The sequence below is a fragment of the Epinephelus moara genome, chromosome 22 (genome assembly GCF_006386435.1).
Source record: "Epinephelus moara isolate mb chromosome 22, YSFRI_EMoa_1.0, whole genome shotgun sequence".
NCBI classification, from domain to species: domain Eukaryota; kingdom Metazoa; phylum Chordata; class Actinopteri; order Perciformes; family Serranidae; genus Epinephelus; species Epinephelus moara.
In genome coordinates, this window is record NC_065527.1 from 23,109,924 (window position 1) to 23,130,104 (window position 20,181).

General features: G+C 40.7%; 1 protein-coding gene across 4 annotated transcripts in view; it reads left to right on the top strand.

Annotated features, from left to right (window-relative positions):
• Positions 1–11,859: 11,859 nt before the first annotated feature.
• The window catches only part of rbms3 (RNA binding motif, single stranded interacting protein), a 381,273-nt gene continuing 372,951 nt past the window's right edge, over positions 11,860–20,181 (top strand). For 3 of the 4 annotated variants that reach the window (XM_050035272.1, XM_050035279.1, XM_050035274.1), the window contains exons 1-2: positions 11,860–12,126; positions 16,594–16,782. In XM_050035272.1, the coding sequence (XP_049891229.1) occupies positions 16,609–16,782 (174 nt within the window). In that variant the 5' untranslated portion in view covers positions 11,860–12,126; positions 16,594–16,608. Of the gene's footprint in view, positions 12,127–12,776; positions 12,873–16,593; positions 16,783–20,181 lie in introns of those variants that run through there. The other variant, XM_050035273.1, reaches the window with a different exon arrangement.

Sequence of the window (20,181 nt, forward strand, 5' to 3'; positions counted from 1 at the left end):
ATTGTCTTCACGCCAGCCTCACTCCATCTGATAAAAAGCCTTGCATTTAGCCACAAGCACTCCCTCACATGTAGATACACACATGATAAAGACACACACACACACACGCAAAAAATGCGTCCACTGTGTGAGACTCAAATATGTGGGGTCCCTCGTCTGTCACTGGTATTCTTTGCCTGTCTTCGATGAAAACACACCTGAATCTTCACCCAGCCTCTCCTCCATTCACACACACAAACTTACAGTGTATTAAACCCACACTTAAGATTGTTATTGAGCTGATCACAAGTGCTTTGTTTTACCTGTTAAATCATGTCACTGAAGATGGAATGAGAGGGAATCAGTGTCCAACTGTGACAATATTTTTTGCTGCATTGACTGGCCAAGAGATTCAAGAGCACTGCAGAAAATACATTTTGGGCAAGTTGCATCCTGATGGGCCAGAAACACGTGATGTCCTGGGTATTTATATCCAGGCTGTTGCACTGTTCACTACTTATGCACTGTTTGTACATATACCCATGAAAATGCACCACAATTTGTATATAACCCAGGTAATCATAAGCTGTTAATATGTGTATAACCCACACAATCGGGAAGGCTGCGATCACATGACCACTGTACTGAGGGGAGTACAGAGGGAAACAGTATAAAGACCGAAAGTTTGGATGATGGATGAGTCAAACAACAAAGGACTTTTCTCCACAGGACTAGTGTTCAGGACTCTGTGAACTTTGAAGTATTTTTTAAGATATGTCATCTCTAAGTTTCTTTTCTTAAACCTTCTAAAACCTAACCTACCAGTACGTAACTTTACTTGTTTAAATCTACCCTTGGTAACTTAACTTGCCTTAACCTAACCAAATTAACTTAACTTGCCTTAGCCTAACCTACATGTCTTCACTTGCCCTAAAACTAACCAGAGTAACCTTACTTGCCTTAACCTATAGATGCCCAACTCCATTTCTTTTGAAAAACTCAACCAAATTAATTCTATTCGCCGAAATCTAAAGACGCCCAACTATGTTTCTTTTCCTTAATCTAACCAAGTTAACTTAACTTGCCTAATACTAACCTACGTAATTTTACTTACCTAACCCTTACCAAAATAACTTTACTTGCCCAACCTAAAGATGCCCAACTACGTTTGTTTTTTTACTTAACCTAATCTACATAACTTTACTTGCTTCAAATTAACCCACGTAACTTTAAACCTAACCTACATAACATTACTTGCCTAAACCTAACCTACGTAACTTTAAACCTAACCTATGTAATTTTACGTGCTTAAACCTAATCCCTTAACTTTATTTGTCTAAACCTAACCTACATAACTTTAAACCTAACCTAACCTAATTTTACTTGCTTAAACCTAACCTACGTAACTTTACTTGCTTAACCCTAATCTACCTAACTTTACTTGCTTAAACCTAACCTACATAACTCTACTTGCCAAAACCTAACCTGTGTAACTTTACTTGCCTAAACCTACCCTATATAACTTTACTTGCCAAAACCTAATCTAGGCAACTTTACTTGCTTGAACCGACCCTTCGTAAATTTACTTGCCAAAACCTAACTTACATAACTTTACTTGCCAAAACCTAACGTACGTAACTTTACTTGTCTAAACCTAATCTACATAACTTTACTTGCCAAAACCTAACCCACGTAACTTTAAACCTGACCTACGTAACTTCACTTTCCAAAACCTAATCTACGTAACTTTACTTTCCAAAACCTAATCTACGTAACTTTACTTACCAAAACCTAACCTACGTAACTGTATGTGCCGAAACCTATCCTTTGTAAATTTACTAGCTCAAACCTAACCTACGTGACTTTACTTGCAGAAACCTCACCTACATAATTTTACTTGCTAAAACCTAACCTACCTAACTTTACTTGCTTAAACCTAACCTATATAACTTTACTTGCCAAAACGTAACCTATGTCACTTTACATGCCAAAACCTAACCTCCGTAACTGTACGTGACGAAACCCAATCAATGTAATTTTACTTGTTTAAATCTTACCTAGGTAACTTTCTTTGCCTAAACCTAACCTATGTAACTTTACTTGTCTAAACCTTATGTACGTAACTTTACTTGCCTAAACCTAACCTATGTAACTTTACTTGCCAAAACCTAACCTACATAACTTTACTTGCCAATAACCTAACCTTTGTAACTTTACTTGCTTAAACCTAATCTACGTTACTTTACTTGCCAAAACCTAACCTTGGTAATTTAATTTGCTTAAGCCTAATCTACGTAACTTTACTTGCCTAAACCTAACCTACATAACTTTACTTACTTCAACCTAACCTACATAACTTTACTTGCCAAAACCTAACCTACAAAATGTTACTTGCTTAAACGTAATCTACTTAACTTTACTTGTCTAAATCTAACCTCCGTAAATGTACTTGTCTAAATCTAACCTACATAACTTTATGTTAAGTATGTAACGTCATTTGTGGGGCTTTGCTTAATAAGATATCATATGAATTGTCTTATGACCATATGTTGTTTTACCATATAAATAAAACCAGAAACAAAAAATATATACTGTATATCAGACTTGCTTGTACAAGCTTGCATTTATCAGGACCTGGAATGCTGCTAGACATTTTGATTTTGACAGCTTTGACACAATATGTATATCTGTAATCCAAGACATGTTGCAGGGTCATTCCCCACCCTCCGCTAAAGGCACCCCTGGCTGTGTCTATATGTCCCTAAACCTCCTTGCTCTGTGCTCAGCAGGCTAAAAAAAATCCATTGGGAATGTCTCTCACTTCTGCTGGGCATAGTTATTCAAAATAAGCTCCAGACAGGAGGGATTCACTATGCAAAAGTGTCATTTTGGAAGCACTATAAGTCATCTTGTGCTGCTGTGTAGGTATGAGTTTGATTCGGTTCATATGCTTTAATCTAGAGCTTTTATTTTGCAAAGCAAACAGATCATCCATTATGTTAACCATGCTTCAGTACTATTCTTACACTTCTTACACTTTACACCAGGTCTGCACAGGCAGTGAGCTATGGGAAATCCCAACAGTATTGAGCAGCAGTGCTTCCTCTCCATACGGCGACACCATTCGTGGCTATAGCTGATAGTGTGGCATACCCTATGTAATTAAAATAACCCAGCCGAGGTGTTTCAACATGGCATTTTATGCTTCTCTGGGCCATGTTTGTTCTGTTTCCTGCCCTGTTCAGCTCCCCCCCTTATCTCTTAGACCCCCTTGAGTATGGCGTTTTACATTTCTGTTTGTAAAACTGTCAACACATCCACTGGCTGTACTAACGTGTGATTTAGCGCCAACAGAGAGGAGGGATAGAGAGTGAGAGAGAGGCAACTGCATGAGATCTTGCACATTCTCAAAGTGGAATATTTTTTCACTGTTATCCCCCTAACTCCCAACTCCCCACCCCCAAAGATGCCTTGATGTTTGTGAAGTGCTTTTTTTACCCTTTGACGATCACATTGTCTCCTCTCCTTTTGTTGTATTCATTTTCTCTAATATTTGCAATTTTTATTTTCATGTTGTCAATGCATTTTTCTTTTCTTTTCAAAAATTTCATATGGGGATTACACTGATTTTTTTTTTTTTTTTTTTACTACTTGTACCAGTGTAACAAATTTAATCCAAAAATGAAAGTGTTTGGCTAAAAAAGAAAATAATTTGCTCTATGAAACATCTCAAATCTTCCCTGACTCAGTTCTGCTGGCAGAGCGCAAGAGAGAAGAACATGTTCAAAATTAATTGGATTAATGTGTGGAGTTGAATTGTGTGTGTGAAATTTACACCTGTCACACTCCTGTCAAATCAGACATCCCCTGTCATTGCTAATAAGTACCTGGGGGGAGTGGTGGCACCTTAGGACTGAAGAAATAAACAACAGCAACAAATCCAACACTGAGTCTCCTTTTGCTCATTGCTCACCTGCACATATACAACCCGGTCGCACACAATACATCTTTTAAGGGCATAGGTTTCAATTCAACATATGCAATGGGGGGTTTGGGGTCCTCATCCAGGAAATTTTGAGCATCAAACACTGAATTTCGTGCATTCTGGGGAATTCTTCTGCACCAATTTATAGTGGAAATGTCTTTAATTTTGTCAAAATAAAAGTCCTCTGCTACTTTTGTGTTTTTATTAGGGGGGGCAAGTACATGTTTGAAATATTGAGGGTCCTTCAACCAAAATCAGATAATTTCACAATAAGAGAATGCACTCACAAAATGGAATATCAAACCAAATAAATAAACATTTTAACTCAGTGACTTTTTAAAGTGGAAATGTTGTGTTTTAGGAATTATTACACATACACACAGTTCACAACAAAAGCCGTACAAGTATCATCTGTCATACATAACACAATAATAAAAGCCTCACACCCACATCAGTTTCCACCAGAAACAGAGGAAATCCCACATTTTAATCATAGAAATACTGTAGCCTGGCCTTGGATTTGAGATTTTTTTTCTTTCTTTTTTTACTTTGTTTGGCTTTAATTTACACCTCTGTTTTGCAGCTGTGAGAGGGGAATTCAGCTTCTGTCCCTTTGGAGAGGTGCACTGGCAGCAGAACATTAGCTCATTTTAACGGCCAGTGTAATAATCTGTGCACCGGAGGGCCTCCGTTGGAAGCTCTACTTTGCACTAAAGCATCGGAGGCTCCCCTGTCGATAACGAGACAGTCACTTCATTATAGCTTCACAAGTCATCCATTTATTATCTATTGGCCCCATCAGAGAATGAGAGTGCGCAGAGTCAGATGTTACAATATATTAATCAAACATGCACCGTTGTGTCAAAATGTAATTTTCTGGTACAGGGCTGGAGATCTAATTGTTTGATTTGATAACAGAAGTACATAACGTGCCCAGGGGCAGAACGACACACACTCTCAAGCATACACAAATAGCTGAAGCTCGGGCCTGCAGTGATGTTTAAATTTAAGACGGCAGACTGTTCTTCATAAAAAAAAAAAAAATTAAGAAAAAAGGAGAAGTGAGAGTACCATTGATAGGATGTTGATAAGGGGAACTTCAATGGTGCTACAACACACTTTTTTCAATTATTACCAAATGTGCAAGCAGTGAAAATAAAAGCTTTTTAAAGGAAATAAAAAACAGTGAATTTATAATGGGTTTCATGTTTTTCGTTGTGGTTTAGAGGGTTGCACTGACAGGTTATTTGTTTGTTTGTTTTACATTTAATGAGTTATCTCTGGGAAATAATGAATCTTATTTAGGACTACCAAAGCAATATTTACTAGGTGTATTTCTCCTGAATAAACACTGTTAAACTGCTTATATCTTCTATATTTTAAGGAAGACCAAAATGTGTGGGAAGCCATCTTGCTGCCTCTCTTCATTAAATGTTCTTTGATCAGTAAGTTAATCCAGTGACCATGTCTCCACTCAGAATTCCTTTAATCAACTTAAAACATTTCTTTAGTAGCTACTTGGACTGGGAAAAAAAAATTAAAAAGACATGGCACAACACTTCTGAAGGCCTGAATGTGTGAATCCGCAGACACGTCTGCATGAGCGTAGTGGCTTAGTGCCGATTATAGTTGCACCAAATGTTGAATAGGACTTTCAAAAAACACATTCACGAGAAGCTGTGAGAAATTCACTCACACCAGCAAATGCAAAAGCTGACCACAGCCAACAAAAGGAGCAGAGCGAAAAAGCCACATTAGCGAGCGGGCAACTGTAGCTGAAGAAGAGGAAGGGAGATGCAGAACACCCAAACACACAGAGAGAGACAAAAATAAAGATATATGACTCTCATCACAGTTTACAAAATTTTGTACAGATTTAATAGAGGAGACGTTTTGCAGAGGAGGGAAGTGTTATTATGAATGTTCATAATAATGACATAACGGTAGAGTAGAATTGTCAGACATATTTGTAATTTTTTTTTTTTTTTTTGACCGAATAAAAAACAAGCGGAAAGTCAAATCTAACCCTGCAGAGGCAAAGTTCCTCATCACACCCACAACAAGCAGACAGAGAACGACAGCACGAGACCCCGACAAACCCCTTTCACATGTAATGATTATTCCCCTTCATTAAAACTGCTAGTAACCCTGTTAGGCTGGAATAGACTCACTACGGGTAATCGTGAAAACACTTTTAATCAACGCACAGAAACAGTAGAGACCTTGCTAGAATGCATTCACTCCAAATAAAGCAGGCTCTTTATAAACAGGCGCAGCAAAACAGCTAAGACCCTGATAAGACTCCTCACACTCTCCATGGCGAAACCTGCCTGTGAATGTCTCCTGACAGCTCCTTAGCCCTTGTTAGAGAGAATCACTTCCTAATGATTCAACCCAGCTTGGAAACATCAACACACACAAAGTAACACTTGGGCATGCAGTTTTACATGAAGTAACGTCGCCTGCACACACATGCAGTCGCTGTGGTTGACTGGATTCACTGGTGTGCAGTTGATGCCTTTCTGATGAGCTACAAAACAAGACTAAAATTAATGTCAGTGTAAAATCAGGACAAAATTATGGAAGCCGGTTATCAATGGGGTATAATTAAACCAGCACAACACAAAACTGTGCAGGCAGAAATTGCTCCCTGGTCAAAAAATTGTTTTAATTTAAAATTAATTTTAGCCTGACGCTAAGATTACTGAAATCACTACCTAATTTCTCCTTTGTCTTTCCGATCATGACAACTTCAGTTCATAAATTCAGCGTTTGACATGCTTTCTGGTTGGATCTCTGAGACCTTTCAAACCCATAATAAAACTAATTGGACTATAATTCTTTTACAGTTCACACCCGTGACAAGAAAGAAGAAAAAAATTTGCCACCTCTATGCACACTGTGGTTGACACAAATGTATGCATGTGCTTGCTCATAGGCACCCACACACACACACTTGCAATGGATGCATGCACACGCACACACTGAAACAGGGCGGTTGACACATGGTATATCAGCAGGCGCAGTTCTTTTGTCCTCTTGCTAGTTTTAGCAACACCACTACTCTTGGAACACGTCGCGCTTTTGTCCTGAATATGTATGATGCAAATGTAAAAACAGAGAAGATACGGAGTTTAATTTAAAATAAGAGGAACAAGCGACATTTGGGCTCATTGTCATTTAAATATCAGGAATCTATCACAAAGACTTTTTACTTTTCTTTTCTCATTTTTGTATTCCTCACTATTTTTATTCACCTTCAGACTTAAGACGCAGTTTTTATTATTTATCAAACTTGGAGAATTGTTATTGTGAGACACATACATTCTTCTCTCTGTGTTTTCCATTGACCGTTGAACAATAATAACAAAAATCAATGTGTGACTAAGATTTTTCAAGGTCCTGTTGTGTGACTCAGAGGTGCTTATTCTCTCATGCGGCAGCAGCTGTATTTTGGTGATGATCTGGAGCGTGGTGTTTGAACTTTGCCTGAGCTGTCAATCATACAGACAGTGGGTGGAGTTTGAGTCATGGCTGATATGATTCTGACAAGTATGATTCAGTGGCGAGGAGCAGGCATGCGTGTGCACAAACAAACACAATGATTAAAACGGAGACACAAATAAAGATAATAAACAATATTTGTAGGTCAATGCTCCGTTGCATTGGGACTACTCTCATATTTAAGTTTAAATTTCCAATTGAAAAACCCTGACCTAACTTTCCCTCACTGCATCCTTCTCCCTTTCTGCTCAGGTATGCTACCCACTCTGTCTTGTGTAAATCCATCTCATCCAAAACAGGCTTATCCCACAGATGCTGTCACTCCTTCATCCTGGGTGTGAGAAATACGGGGGCCAAAGGTGCTACTCTGTAATCAGTCTGGACTGTTGTGCCTCGTCCTGCCGGCGTACAGCGAGACGTGCTGGTAACCGCCACAACTTCACAAGGCTGCTGTGTGACCCTGTAGCCACGGGGCCTCAGACGCCTCTTCATTTGTCAGACGTCTCTGCAGCGTGGTGGCGCGTTTGGAGAAAAAGCCTCAGCAAACACCAAACAAAACAGAAACACACACTCACACACGGTGCAACAGGGTCTAAACACTCTGTCTGACATGGATGATGTTCACTACGGGATTAGGCGAATGGATGGCGTCAAAAATAGTGAAAAGGCAGATGTGACATTGGTTCTATTTTCACTTGCATCTATTGGCAGTGAAGGCAGATTATGAAATACAGTCTCCATCCAATGCTCTGCGTGTGAACAGCAGATTCCATGGCTGAAGCTTTTTCTGTCTGCCTTCCCCACATGCTCTTAACAGCGCTCTTAACACCTACAATTATATATTTATATATAAAAAAATGAAAACATGATTGGAGCAAATTACTTACATCTTGCGTCAGCCTGTAAAAAGCTTAACATCTTGACACTGGCTTTTAGTGAAGGCTGCAGCTTCCCAGGAGTGTGGCATGCCACCATAACAGATGAGAGATGCTTCACCGTGCCTCAAGATCCCTCTCTTGAATTGGTGCTCCTTCTAGGGAATGGGTGCTCAACAGCTTTTGGGTTCGGCACTTAAAAAACCAGAGTTCAAATGATGGATTGAGCCATGTAGTAGCTGTAAAAGTCTCATAAAATCATCTGTGAAAGCCCCAGAATAAAACCCCTGAAAGCAATCAACAGCTTCACTGCCTTCGATGCACAACACAGGACTGCCAAGGGGAAGGAGGAATGGCAGAATGTAAATCCGAGCAAAAATGCATTACTTTTTATTTGAAGTACACAAAATTTACAACGCATAAACCCCCAAACTGTACTACAACAGTTTACTTTTTACAAAAGAGGCTCCTTTGCTCATGCTTTTGATGCAAAGTCTCAAAGTGCCCCCTAGTGGGTCTTTTCAGTCTCTGCTCTAAGCAAGGTCTGCAGAATATTTGACCCTATAATAAGGTCTCAGTAGTTCACTGTGCTAATTAAGAGGGCATTTTCAACATGGGATCACAGGATAACACTCAGTGTCTAACACAGTTGGAGTGAATTAGCTGTGTTCTGTACCATAACAAACTGCTAAGTGTCTGTGAGGGTAAACTGACTTCAAGATTGTCTGCAAAAACATCAAACACCAGCAGCTGTATAATGGATTCACTGTAAGACAAAAATAAAAGGGCAGATAAATGGTGTAACAACAGTAAACACTTACTATTCTATTCCTAAATTACTGATGCCTGTGTGTATATCCTCTTTAGGGACAAAAGGACTTTAATCTGGTTTATACTTGATTTACTCATCGCACCCTGCTGCAGTCCCAGCTGTTCAACAAATAGCTTTACAGCTCTGAAACAACAGCTCACACTCAGTTAACACAGGCTTTGTCCTTATGATTGTGACATCCCAGCTACTCCGTTTGTATCGCTGTGATTCGAGCCACATGGAGCACAAGGAAAAAGATGGACAGTCTGTGTAGAACAGCCTCCAAAGCCTTCGCTGATTGATTATACACTCTGTCTCTCCATCTCTCCATAACTCCTTCCCAAAACACAACCTGGCACCTTGTCCCACTGGCTGGCCCTGAAGGAAAACAATTACCAGAGAAGCGGAACAACAATACCCAGAAAACATCTGCTTGTGCCGGCTGGGGCCACTGACATGCCTGACTGTGTGTCCCTGCTGGCTTACATAGAGGACACATGCCCGCCTGGATACGCTGAGGGGGCCCCACCGTACAGGGCTCCTGCTCCTCGCAGTGCCTCACCCTCCGCCTGCCGATCCACCTGCCTCTCTGACTGCCTGTCTGCCGTCTCTGGCAATGGCAGCGCTGTCAGAACAGATGAGGGCCCGCCTGTCGGCGCAGTTGTTCGTTTGGGTGATATCCCTCCTGCTTGGATGAGACGGTGCACCAGTATGGCCTCTAAGTTGAGGCAGACAGGGAGGCGATGAAGATGGCACTATGGGCCAACACCCATATGATGCCACCCTCATGTTATAGCTCAGCTTAGCAGATTGACAGGCCCCATTTAGGGTAAACACTGCACGCAGAGCTTAACAATGATCAAAGAGCACAGCAAGGCCAATAACAATAATAAACACAACACATATAGACAGTATGGCTCCTCCGCCACAACACTCGCTGCACATACAGAGGACCACAGAGCGGCTACATCAACCAAGGGCCAAATTGCATTTTCTAATTTGAGAGAGTGTAGTTTGGTGGGTATTATAATATCTTTATAAATCCAAACTGAGTTCAATCATTCCTCGTTCCACTCAGTCTTTATTGAGTTTATGTTGCCACCTTGTGGCCATCATTGAGCCTTACTGATTCATAATTCATGCACAGTAATTCCCTGTCGCTCTGCTCCCAACATGTGGGACTGGAATTCCCTGAGGGATCTCAAGATAAATCACAAGATAATTTAAGGAAATGTAGAAATGCAGAAAATGTAGAACATGAAAACTGATGGCTCAATTTTGTTTTAGCTTCTAAAAATCCTGCAGATGAAACAATCTGAGAAGTAAAACTCACTTTTTAGTTGAACTGCATACTGCAAGAGCAAAGAAAGGAAAAAAAGAGTGTAATAAGGGTATTTATATTTTATAAACATTTTTAAAATGCTATGTTTTTTAAGTATTAGACATCTAAGGGATATACTGTAGCAATATCATTGAGGTCAGATTACACTATAATAGATCATTTTAAAGATAATTTGATATTATTATAAATGCATTTCCATGAGCACGGGCTGTTTCTGACACTGGTGTTAAGCGGTGTAACTCATCTAAATGACATAATCACTATTCTACTACGACAGTTATTATTGAATTTCTTCTTTACACCGTGCAGGTTACATAATAAATCTATTTTCACTCAGCAATTGCACTGCCAGTTCAGTTACCACTGGCCTGGCTTCACCTCACCTCCAGCAGGAGAGGTCAGCTCCTCCTACTGTAGTAGAGATTTGGCTGCTTCCATGTCCTGTAGGAAATATTAATATCATTCCATTTAGTTGTCTACTGGTGTTTCACTGTGCATAATATATACATTTTTTGCACTTTGACTATGTGAGCACTTAGTTTGAGATAGTATTTTTTATTTTTATCATATTTGTCTATAACACAAATTGCCCCATTGCCCTTTAACTGGACAGTTGAACATAATATTTCCATCGATGATGACAGGCCTATGTCAAAAACAAACATCTCAATGTAACACAAAAACGTACACTGTATTCATATTTGCCTCTTTTTAATTTGCAGCACATGGAACTTAATGACACCTGATTTCTAAACTAGGAAACAATTAAGCTGATGAGCAAAATAAGTAGGCCTAGCAGGGTGAATTTAGAATTTTCCGACAAGATATTTTGCCTAATATCTCAATTATTTAACTTTGTTCATGGTGAGTTTTAAAATTATGACAAATTGTGTTATTTCTTAACTACAGAGACTGATTTGAAATCGTGTTTTTGGGCAGGTTGATGCATAAAAGAATATGCGTTTGCTTAAACACATCACTCAGGTTGTTTGCACACGGCTCTCAACATGGAGGTGGCTGACAGCGTGAACAGTGCTAACAATGGAAACTGTGCTAACGGAGCTACACTTATAACGATGCCATCCTGATATCAGGGGTATTTTCTCTGCTCAGGACACCAGTGCTCCACCATATCTTTACATAGCAAATAGTTGTTTGCAGCTACATTCATGCTTTTAATATTGTTTAGAGCTGCTTTTAAAAAAAAGTAATTTGCAACTTCCTGTCTCCAGGATTCTTCGAGGAGCACCTGAAGGCACCATATTCGACACGGGCTCGGTGTAACCGGGAGGTGGGAGGAGGAAGGAGGGGAGGGAGGAGTGTTTGGTGACAGCTCGCGGGGACACTCCCGCCGTGACAGCAGCAGCAGCAGCAGCAGCGCCGGGGTTGTGCAGCTCTGACACCGTATGCACTGCCTCCTCAGCGGTGGCTCAAGTGTCTCGCAGCCTCTCCGCCAGTTTCCGACGGAATAACTTCTCATACAACTCAATGAGCCGGTTGCCTGTTGTTCTGCCCCAGACTGCCGTGGCTTTCCGCGTCAGAGCAACAACAGAGATGTAAAGCAAGTTGCACTGCCGCATCTTCCTCTTGATATGCTTCTGACATAACGAGGAGCCAAGAAGTGACAGAGGTATTTCGGCATTCTTTTGCGACTTGTTTATGTTGGTGTGCCGCCGCCATACGCTGTTGACGCTACCGTAATAACACAGACACAGCGCGAGGAGCCCTGTCAGCGGTGACAACCCCCTTGTTATGATGTCTATAAGTCGCAACGTTGGATAGTATGTTGTTGGAGTTGTTTTAAATGTAGAATATGAAGCGAAATGTCCATTGAAGTGCAGCTTCATGTGCTTATAAGCAAAGGCAAAGCAGGCGGATGCGCATTAGCAACTCAGGAAGGAGACAACTTTGAACGTTTTGCACCTAAAATATAGTGCTGACCCTGCGCCTCACCTGCTAGGTAAATAGTCCCAGTACACATACACTACATGTTTAAATAATACACCTATAAAAACATGTCAAACCAGGCAGAGTTTGCACTTTAACACTCAATTAGTGGCTTTTGTAACGCTCTGCTTTATTAGATAGATGCTAATACACCTACGTCACACTGCAGCTACGTCACAGGGGTTAATTAGCACGGAGCAGCAACAGGTGCGTTCACCTGTGATGTCGAGGCGCGCTGCTCTCAAGCGTTAAAATGTTTATCAAAACGTCCTTCAGGACATGTATGTATTTATGAGGCAGCTCATCTCAGCTGTGAGAGCGACCAGCTGACCTCATAACTTATTGATGGCCCCCAGGATGCAGAATGAAGCAGCTAAACATCACTGCACAGGTGCTGATGGATAGTTTCTGATCTGTCCTTCGGACGAGGTGACTTCTCTTCACTTTGTTTGTCTCTGCTTTATTGTTTGGGGATTTAAAAACACTGTGCACTCGCCTCTGATATGATGCAGTGAAACTTAGTCACACACATCACAGTGTTTTACAGCAGTGTAGTCATCATGACAACAAGGAAAGTCTTCATCATGAGATAAAGTCCTTGTTTTCTTTGTTTATCAGGTTGAAACTTTTTAATGGAGTCTTTTTGCACCCAGCCTTTAGGGTGCTCAACAGAAACAGGCTTAGATAATACTGTAGGGGAGAGCGGGGTCAGCTGGGACATTTTTGTGTCGACATGAAGTAACCCTTCCATTACTCTCAGACTACTTGAACAGCAACGAAAATAATTTGATCCCTAGCAGATAAAGGTGTCTGCTAACAGAGCCCACCCAAACATGAAAGGCACAATTTTGTGAAATGTACAAGGAGTTCATTTTCCCCAAATTCTGCCTCCTCAGGATGGTTGGAACACCTTGTTCTGGGCTAAAAATAAATCATTTAAATTAAAAAGCAGTCTAAATTTGGACACTGTATACTGACAGTGCCACTTATTAACACATTTTGTTCAGAAAAATGAAGAAGTAAAATGATTATATTTTCATAAATTACTGAGATATGGAAGTTGGCTGTCTTCTGAGTCATCATTTCAGTGGCACTGTTCAGCTTGAGGCCTTTATATACTCCATAAGAACAGAGAAATTTGTTCTCATTCTTTTCTCGCAGCCCTGGTTTGGGAGTTCTTGCAGCTTGTTCTTGACACATCAACTGGGCAGAACTTTTTTTATTGTGTGGTGTCCGAGAACTATTGTGTGATTGGTCAGGAATTTTATGTGGGCGTGGTTGATGCAGAAAAGTGCGTGTGACGTATGCGACAGTATAGTATGAAATGTCCTGGCCAGAACGAAATTTGTTCTTGTTCTTGCTACCTCGAGAAAAAGAACAAATTTCTCTGTTCTTGCGGAGTATGTACAGGGCTTTAATGTGGGTACTATAGGCAACATGTGGCCCATAGGATTATGTAGGCTACCGAGTTTGTTTCATTTGGCAAAATAGAGTGAAAAAAAGCAACTTGAGAATTTAAAAAAATAAAATAAAAATTGTTGAACTCTACACGTTTTGCTCGGGATGAAATGTAGGCCTCTATGACGTTCACACAGTAAACATTTTCTCAGTGACTTCCCAGTGTGTCTCACTCAGTTAGCAAAAGTCATTGTCTTGTTTTTGTCTACATTTTGTTAATTGCCTATAAACAATACTGTCCCAACTATTCCAGGGTGAGCAGACACACTTTGGACTCCTGTGCAACTACCAATGAAAATTCAGACAGCTAACACCATCACAGTCTGATAGGGCAGAAAAATATCTTTCCAATGATATGTTTTTTTTGTACGTGGCGCAACTAAAACAGTACAGTAGAAGAAAAATAACAAAAGAGCCAAAGATTTACTTACACTGTGTTTATTTCACAGCTGTGAATACTGAGAGGAATTGCAGAGGGTCTTCACTTTGATACTGAAAGTGAAGAGTGTGGCTGAGTATGAGTATAACTTGCTAAAAAGGCACTGTCCCAACTATCCCAACCGACCCCGCTCTGCTCCCACATCCTTCACCCAGTGAAAAAGATGAAAATGATAAGTCATTCGTGAGGAAAATATCTGCTTTTGATCATCCACTGTCAGAGGCAGATATGAGGTCAGAGGTCTGGATCAGCTGAAGCCCCCTGAAGCTGGTAATGATACATTTTGTGCAGTTGACTAGTCTTTTTGGCTTCGGAGCGCTTCGGCTTTAACTGAGTGCATTGACCTAGATATATGTACAGTAAGCAGCAACCACAGATCGGTTAAATAGACCTTTTTCCACAGCAGACGTTTTGACTTGTCAGAGCAGGAAAGGCACAGGTGAGACAAATTTTGTTAACGATGGCTCGATTCCATCAAGTGCTCCAGTAAGCCGTGACAGTGAGCCAACATGCACAATACCAAGACCCTGGAAATAGCTCATCTAAATGGAATACAGCCATCATTAATGTTATTAATTACACCTGGGGCACTTGGGGCTTACTTTCCTATATCAGGACGGGGATCATCCTTTATTAAAAGAAAGGAATATTGCTGTTCCAATGATAGATGACTCATGATGCAGGGGTTCTTGAACAACTGATTTTTATCTAGCTAGTTAATTTCATTATAAAGATTTGGGTTTGATAATAGTGATGGTAGACCAACACATATTTCTTATTAGGCTTATACAGTGTAACTGTTTGATAGAAAAATAACAAATCCAGGGGCTCTAACATTTTATTTATTTTACCAACCATCTTTTTTTAATTATTACACAGCTAGAGTAATTATTAAAGGGGTTTGAAGCTTTAGGCACAATTTAAAAAAACATAACAAATATGCAAATTAAGTCTACACACTTAAATAAATGCTAAGCCAATTAGATACATGTCATTAGAGACGTTCAGATACCATTTTTTCCTTGCCGATTCCAATACCTGAGCTAGCATTGTCAAAAATATTGATGTATCAATTCTAAATATTTGAAACCGTTTCAATACTAATTTCCTGCAGTATCGATACACCTGTACCAGCTGCACTTTCTCTCCTTCTCTTATTTTTAATGTTTACCATAGTCATTTGCTGCTCTCTGCTGCTGTCCAAGAAACAGCTAATATTTAAATTAAAAAATACATTTGATACCCTCAATGTCAGTTTTCCCTGCAGTATCAAAATTGATGTTTTTAAGGTACTGTATAGAGGATAGAAATTCCAGTATCGTGACAACATTAACCTGAACTTGTGTATCGAGTACCAATCCGATACCTTTGCGTTAAAAGATTAATAGCAGTACTAACCTGTTTGCATGTGAAATTATTGATAACATTGCTGTAAGGCATAGCTCAGGTCAAACCCTTCATAAAACAACAAAAACAAACAGAATGAATATCACATAAGTTGCTGAATTGCTGACATCATGCTAATGGCTAACATTACGTTATGTACTGGAAATCAATTCTTATTGTCCCCTCTGAGACAGTGGCTGCACATGCGACCTGCTGTGTAGGGTACTGTTTTAGAGCGGCCAAGGAAAATTGATATTCAGTAACACTGCTTTTCCGTGAAATCGAAAAAAATATTTTTCTGAATTTTATATTCATATTTATTAATAAATGACATGGTATTGGGATGTTGCATAGACTCACATACTTGGCAATACCCGATCCAGCATTTTAGGCAGAACTCGAGGCACTGGTATCAGTATCCAAACAACTCATGTTGATCTCTCTTATCTCCAGCTAATTGACGTTACCAAGATTAATATATACGGTATTTTTCTAAATCTTTTTCTTTCTGTTTTGTAAAGTAGATATTTTATCATGAACTACAGACAACAACAGTGCCTTGATGTAAGACAACCTTTGATAGGGTATCTACTGAACTTTCCCTTGAAGTTTCTGATGAAGATTTATATCAAAAGTATTTCCATCTGTACAGTATATCATCTAGCGACAGTTCAGCCAACATTTCCTTATTATCTCATGTGCTCATCAGCCATAGAAACCAGCAGTTGAGGAAGTAAATGCAGACCAGTGTGTATCTGGGAGAGATGAATGTGAGAATAAATCTATGAAGCCTTTGTGTGCACTCCACCTGTCTAACTCAGCCCTTTCCCTGCTTTATTCTCCTCCATCTTGCTCTTACTTTTCAAGGCACTGCAGAGGAAGATGGAGGTCCAGAGTGGTGTTCAGCAGCCGGAGCCCCGCCCTTTGGGCTCTCCTCGGTCAGGGGCCAATCAGGAGAATGAATTTGACGACAGACAGACGGATGCCAGCGGCAGGCCCTCTGCTGACAACCACAGTAAGGATGCACAGCCAGCAAGCCAGAAGGACGACAAAAAAGTAAGTTACAGACTCCAACTGCTGCACATCTGCAGCCGCTGTGCTGTATGTGTGTATGTGGGTGTGTCTGTGTGTGTGTGTTATGAGTGATGGGATCCTGTTGAGCTGTTCTGGGTGATAAGTTCCGTTCTTTCATAGACATACTCTCACTCATTCACTGTTATCTCTTGGGGTGTTGAAAAGCTCAGTTGCAATGCAGTTTGCATGTCTGGTGATGTCATGCAGTAAGGAGCATAGTAACTACAGAGAGGTATAAGTTATCCTGCGCTGGAAGGACCTGTTTGCTCACCAGGGTTGTTGCAAGAAAAAGTGAAACTGTAGGTACTTTGGTGGTTTCAAAGGAAGTACGTAATGTGTTGTCATGTTGCCATGAAAACCGTTCAGCACACACTACAAACCACAGTTATGATGTGCACATTTATAATGGCTTAGTATACTTGTGCAGTCTCTTCGTGTGAGTGCTGATTCTCAAACATATCAACCCTCTGCCATCTTGGAGCCCTCTGCACGTCCAAGAGTGACAGTAAAATCCTCGCTGGCTCTCCTCCATCTCAAGGATGTCAATCATGCTTCTCTGGCAGGAGCCAGAACCTCTTTCCGTCAATCAGCCTGAGAGGCTCTATAGGCCTTGGAGCAGAGAAGAGATAAATAAACACAACAGATATACAAAAACATTCACTAGATGACTGGACTGACTGCTACTGGCAGCTCTGAATGGGATGCTTGTCATGGCTTGCTCTATCAATTTTGAGTCCTCTGAGCAGACTTTGAGCAAACAGTAATCGAAAAAACCCTTCAGGGTCTTCATCTTGGCAAGGTAAAAGAGCTTTTGAAGCATTTAGATGACATCAAAAACTCCTGAAAACGTGAAATAATATAATTGTCTTAGATGTGGTGGCAGCTTGTCAAAGCAGGAAGTTGGCACCCTGGCAAGGGGTGTACTCTTGGTTGTATGCAGTGTGTTGTTGTGGTTGTTTTTTTTACCAATTCGTCATTCAGTCCGTAGCAGAGTTAACCATGTACAGAATAGAGTGCTGCAGGGGTGATGTTTTTTTGTAGGCCGACATGGAAGTTAACATCTCCCTGGTTCCTTTGACAAAAAGCCAGTCAGGTTTTTCCATTGCATTTTGGATTATTGCTGAAATAAGGTCTGTGACAAAGAAGTTAAAATGCAATTGGCAGAAGAAAAACGCAAATGTTAGGCTATAAACAAACTACAGTATGGTTGCGTGACTTAATGTCGCTACCACAACGAGGATGTTAAGCCCTGTTTGGTGTGATGACGTTCTGTATTCTCATGTAGCCATTAGTAACTGCCTTTTTAAAGACACCTAAAGGCTTCAGAGTTCACAAGGGGGATATTTACTGATGTATTTTACGTCTCAGAACAAGACATGAAAGTCTCTTAATCACAGACCGTATTTCAGGCATCTAACCAAAAACCCATTCAAAAACACATTGACTTTGAGAGTAGGGACCACAATGTATGTTTGAGACCAGTGTTTCTGCTGGTAACATATTGCCTTTAGTAATAGTAGCTACTGGGCGTAACATCAGCTGTATGAGTACGAGAACTGTAAGCAGAGGAAGAAGGAGTAAGAAGGCACTTGAATTCAGGAGACAGATGTGGCCAGATATGCAATGCCAAACTGCAGTGATATGTTGCTTTTTCACCGCCCAAAAATGTCCATATTTTGATAATGTTTTCTATCAAAAATCTGCATGCACAGATTCATGAAATGCAACATTTATTGGCAGTCATACTGAAGGTTGGAGGTGCAATGATGTTTTGCAGCAGCCTCCTAAAAGGAATATATTCTCAGCTTGTGGAAACTGTATCGCTATCGAGTTAATGAAAAATGACCAGTGGCCGATTTGGATACTCAGTTTTCCCTTCACTGTCAAATAGTTAGTGTTTTAATAGTCAGATGAATACAAAACATTTTAAGCTTTTCATGCCTGCCTTTAGTTACACTGAACAAAAATATAAACGCAACACTTTTGTTTTTGCTCCCATTTTTCATGAGCTGAACTCAAAGATCTAAAACATTTTCTATACACACAAAAGACCATTTCCCTCAAATATTGTTCACAAATCTGTCTAAATCTGTGTTAGTGAGCACTTCTCCTTTGCCGAGATAATCCATCCCACCTCACAGGTGTGACATATCAAGATGCTGATTAGACAGCATGATTATTGCACAGGTGTGCCTTAGGCTGGCCACAATAAAAGGCCACTCTAAAATGTTCAGTTTTATCACACAGCACAATGCCACAGATGTCGCAAGTTTTGAGGGAGCGTGCAATTGGCATGCTGACTGCAGGAATGTCCACCAGAGCTGTTGCCTGTGAATTGAATGTTCATTTCTCTACCATAAGCCGTCTCCAAAGGCGTTTCAGACAATTTGGCAGTACATCCAACCAGCCTCACAACCGCAGACCACGTGTAACCACACCAGCCCAGGACCTCCACATCCAGCATGTTCACCTCCAAGATCGTCTGAGACCAGCCAACGGGAAAGCTGCTGCAACAATCGGTTTGCATAACCAAAGAATTTCTGCACAAACTGTCAAAAATCATCTCAGGGAAGCTCATCTGCATGCTCGTCGTCCTCATCGGGGTCTAGACCTGACTGCAGTTCCTCGTCGTAACCGACTTGAGTGGGCAAATGCTCACATTTGATGGCGTCTGGCACGTTGAGAGGTGTTCTCTTCACGGATGAATCCTGGTTTTCACTGTTCAGGGCAGATGGCAGACAGCGTGTGTGGTGTCGTGTGGGTGAGCGGTTTGCTGATGTCAACGTTGTGGATCGAGTGGCCCATGGTGGCGGTGGGGTTATGGTATGGGCAGGTGTATGTTATGCGCAACGAACACAGGTGCATTTTATTGATGGCATTTTGAATGTACAGAGATACCGTGACGAGATCCTGAAGCCCATTGTTGTGCCATTCATTCACGACCATCACCTCATGTTGCAGCATGATAATGCACGGCCCCATGTTGCAAGGATCTGTACACAATTCCTGGAAGCTGAAAACATCCCAGTTCTTCCAGCAACTTTGCACAGCCATTGAAGAGGAGTGGACCAACATTCCACAGACCACAATCAACAACCTGATCAACTCTATGCGAAGGAGATGTATTGCACTGCGTGAGGCAAATGGTGGTCACGCCAGATACTGACTGGTTTTCTGACCCCTCCCAATAAAGCAAAACTGAACATTTTAGAGTGGCCTTTTATTGTGGCCAGCCTAAGGCACACCTGTGCAATAATCATGCTGTCTAATCAGCATCTTGATATGCCACACCTGTGAGGTGGGATGGATTATCTTGGCAAAGGAGAAGTGCTCACTAACACAGATTTAGACAAATTTGTGAACAATATTTGAGGGAAATGG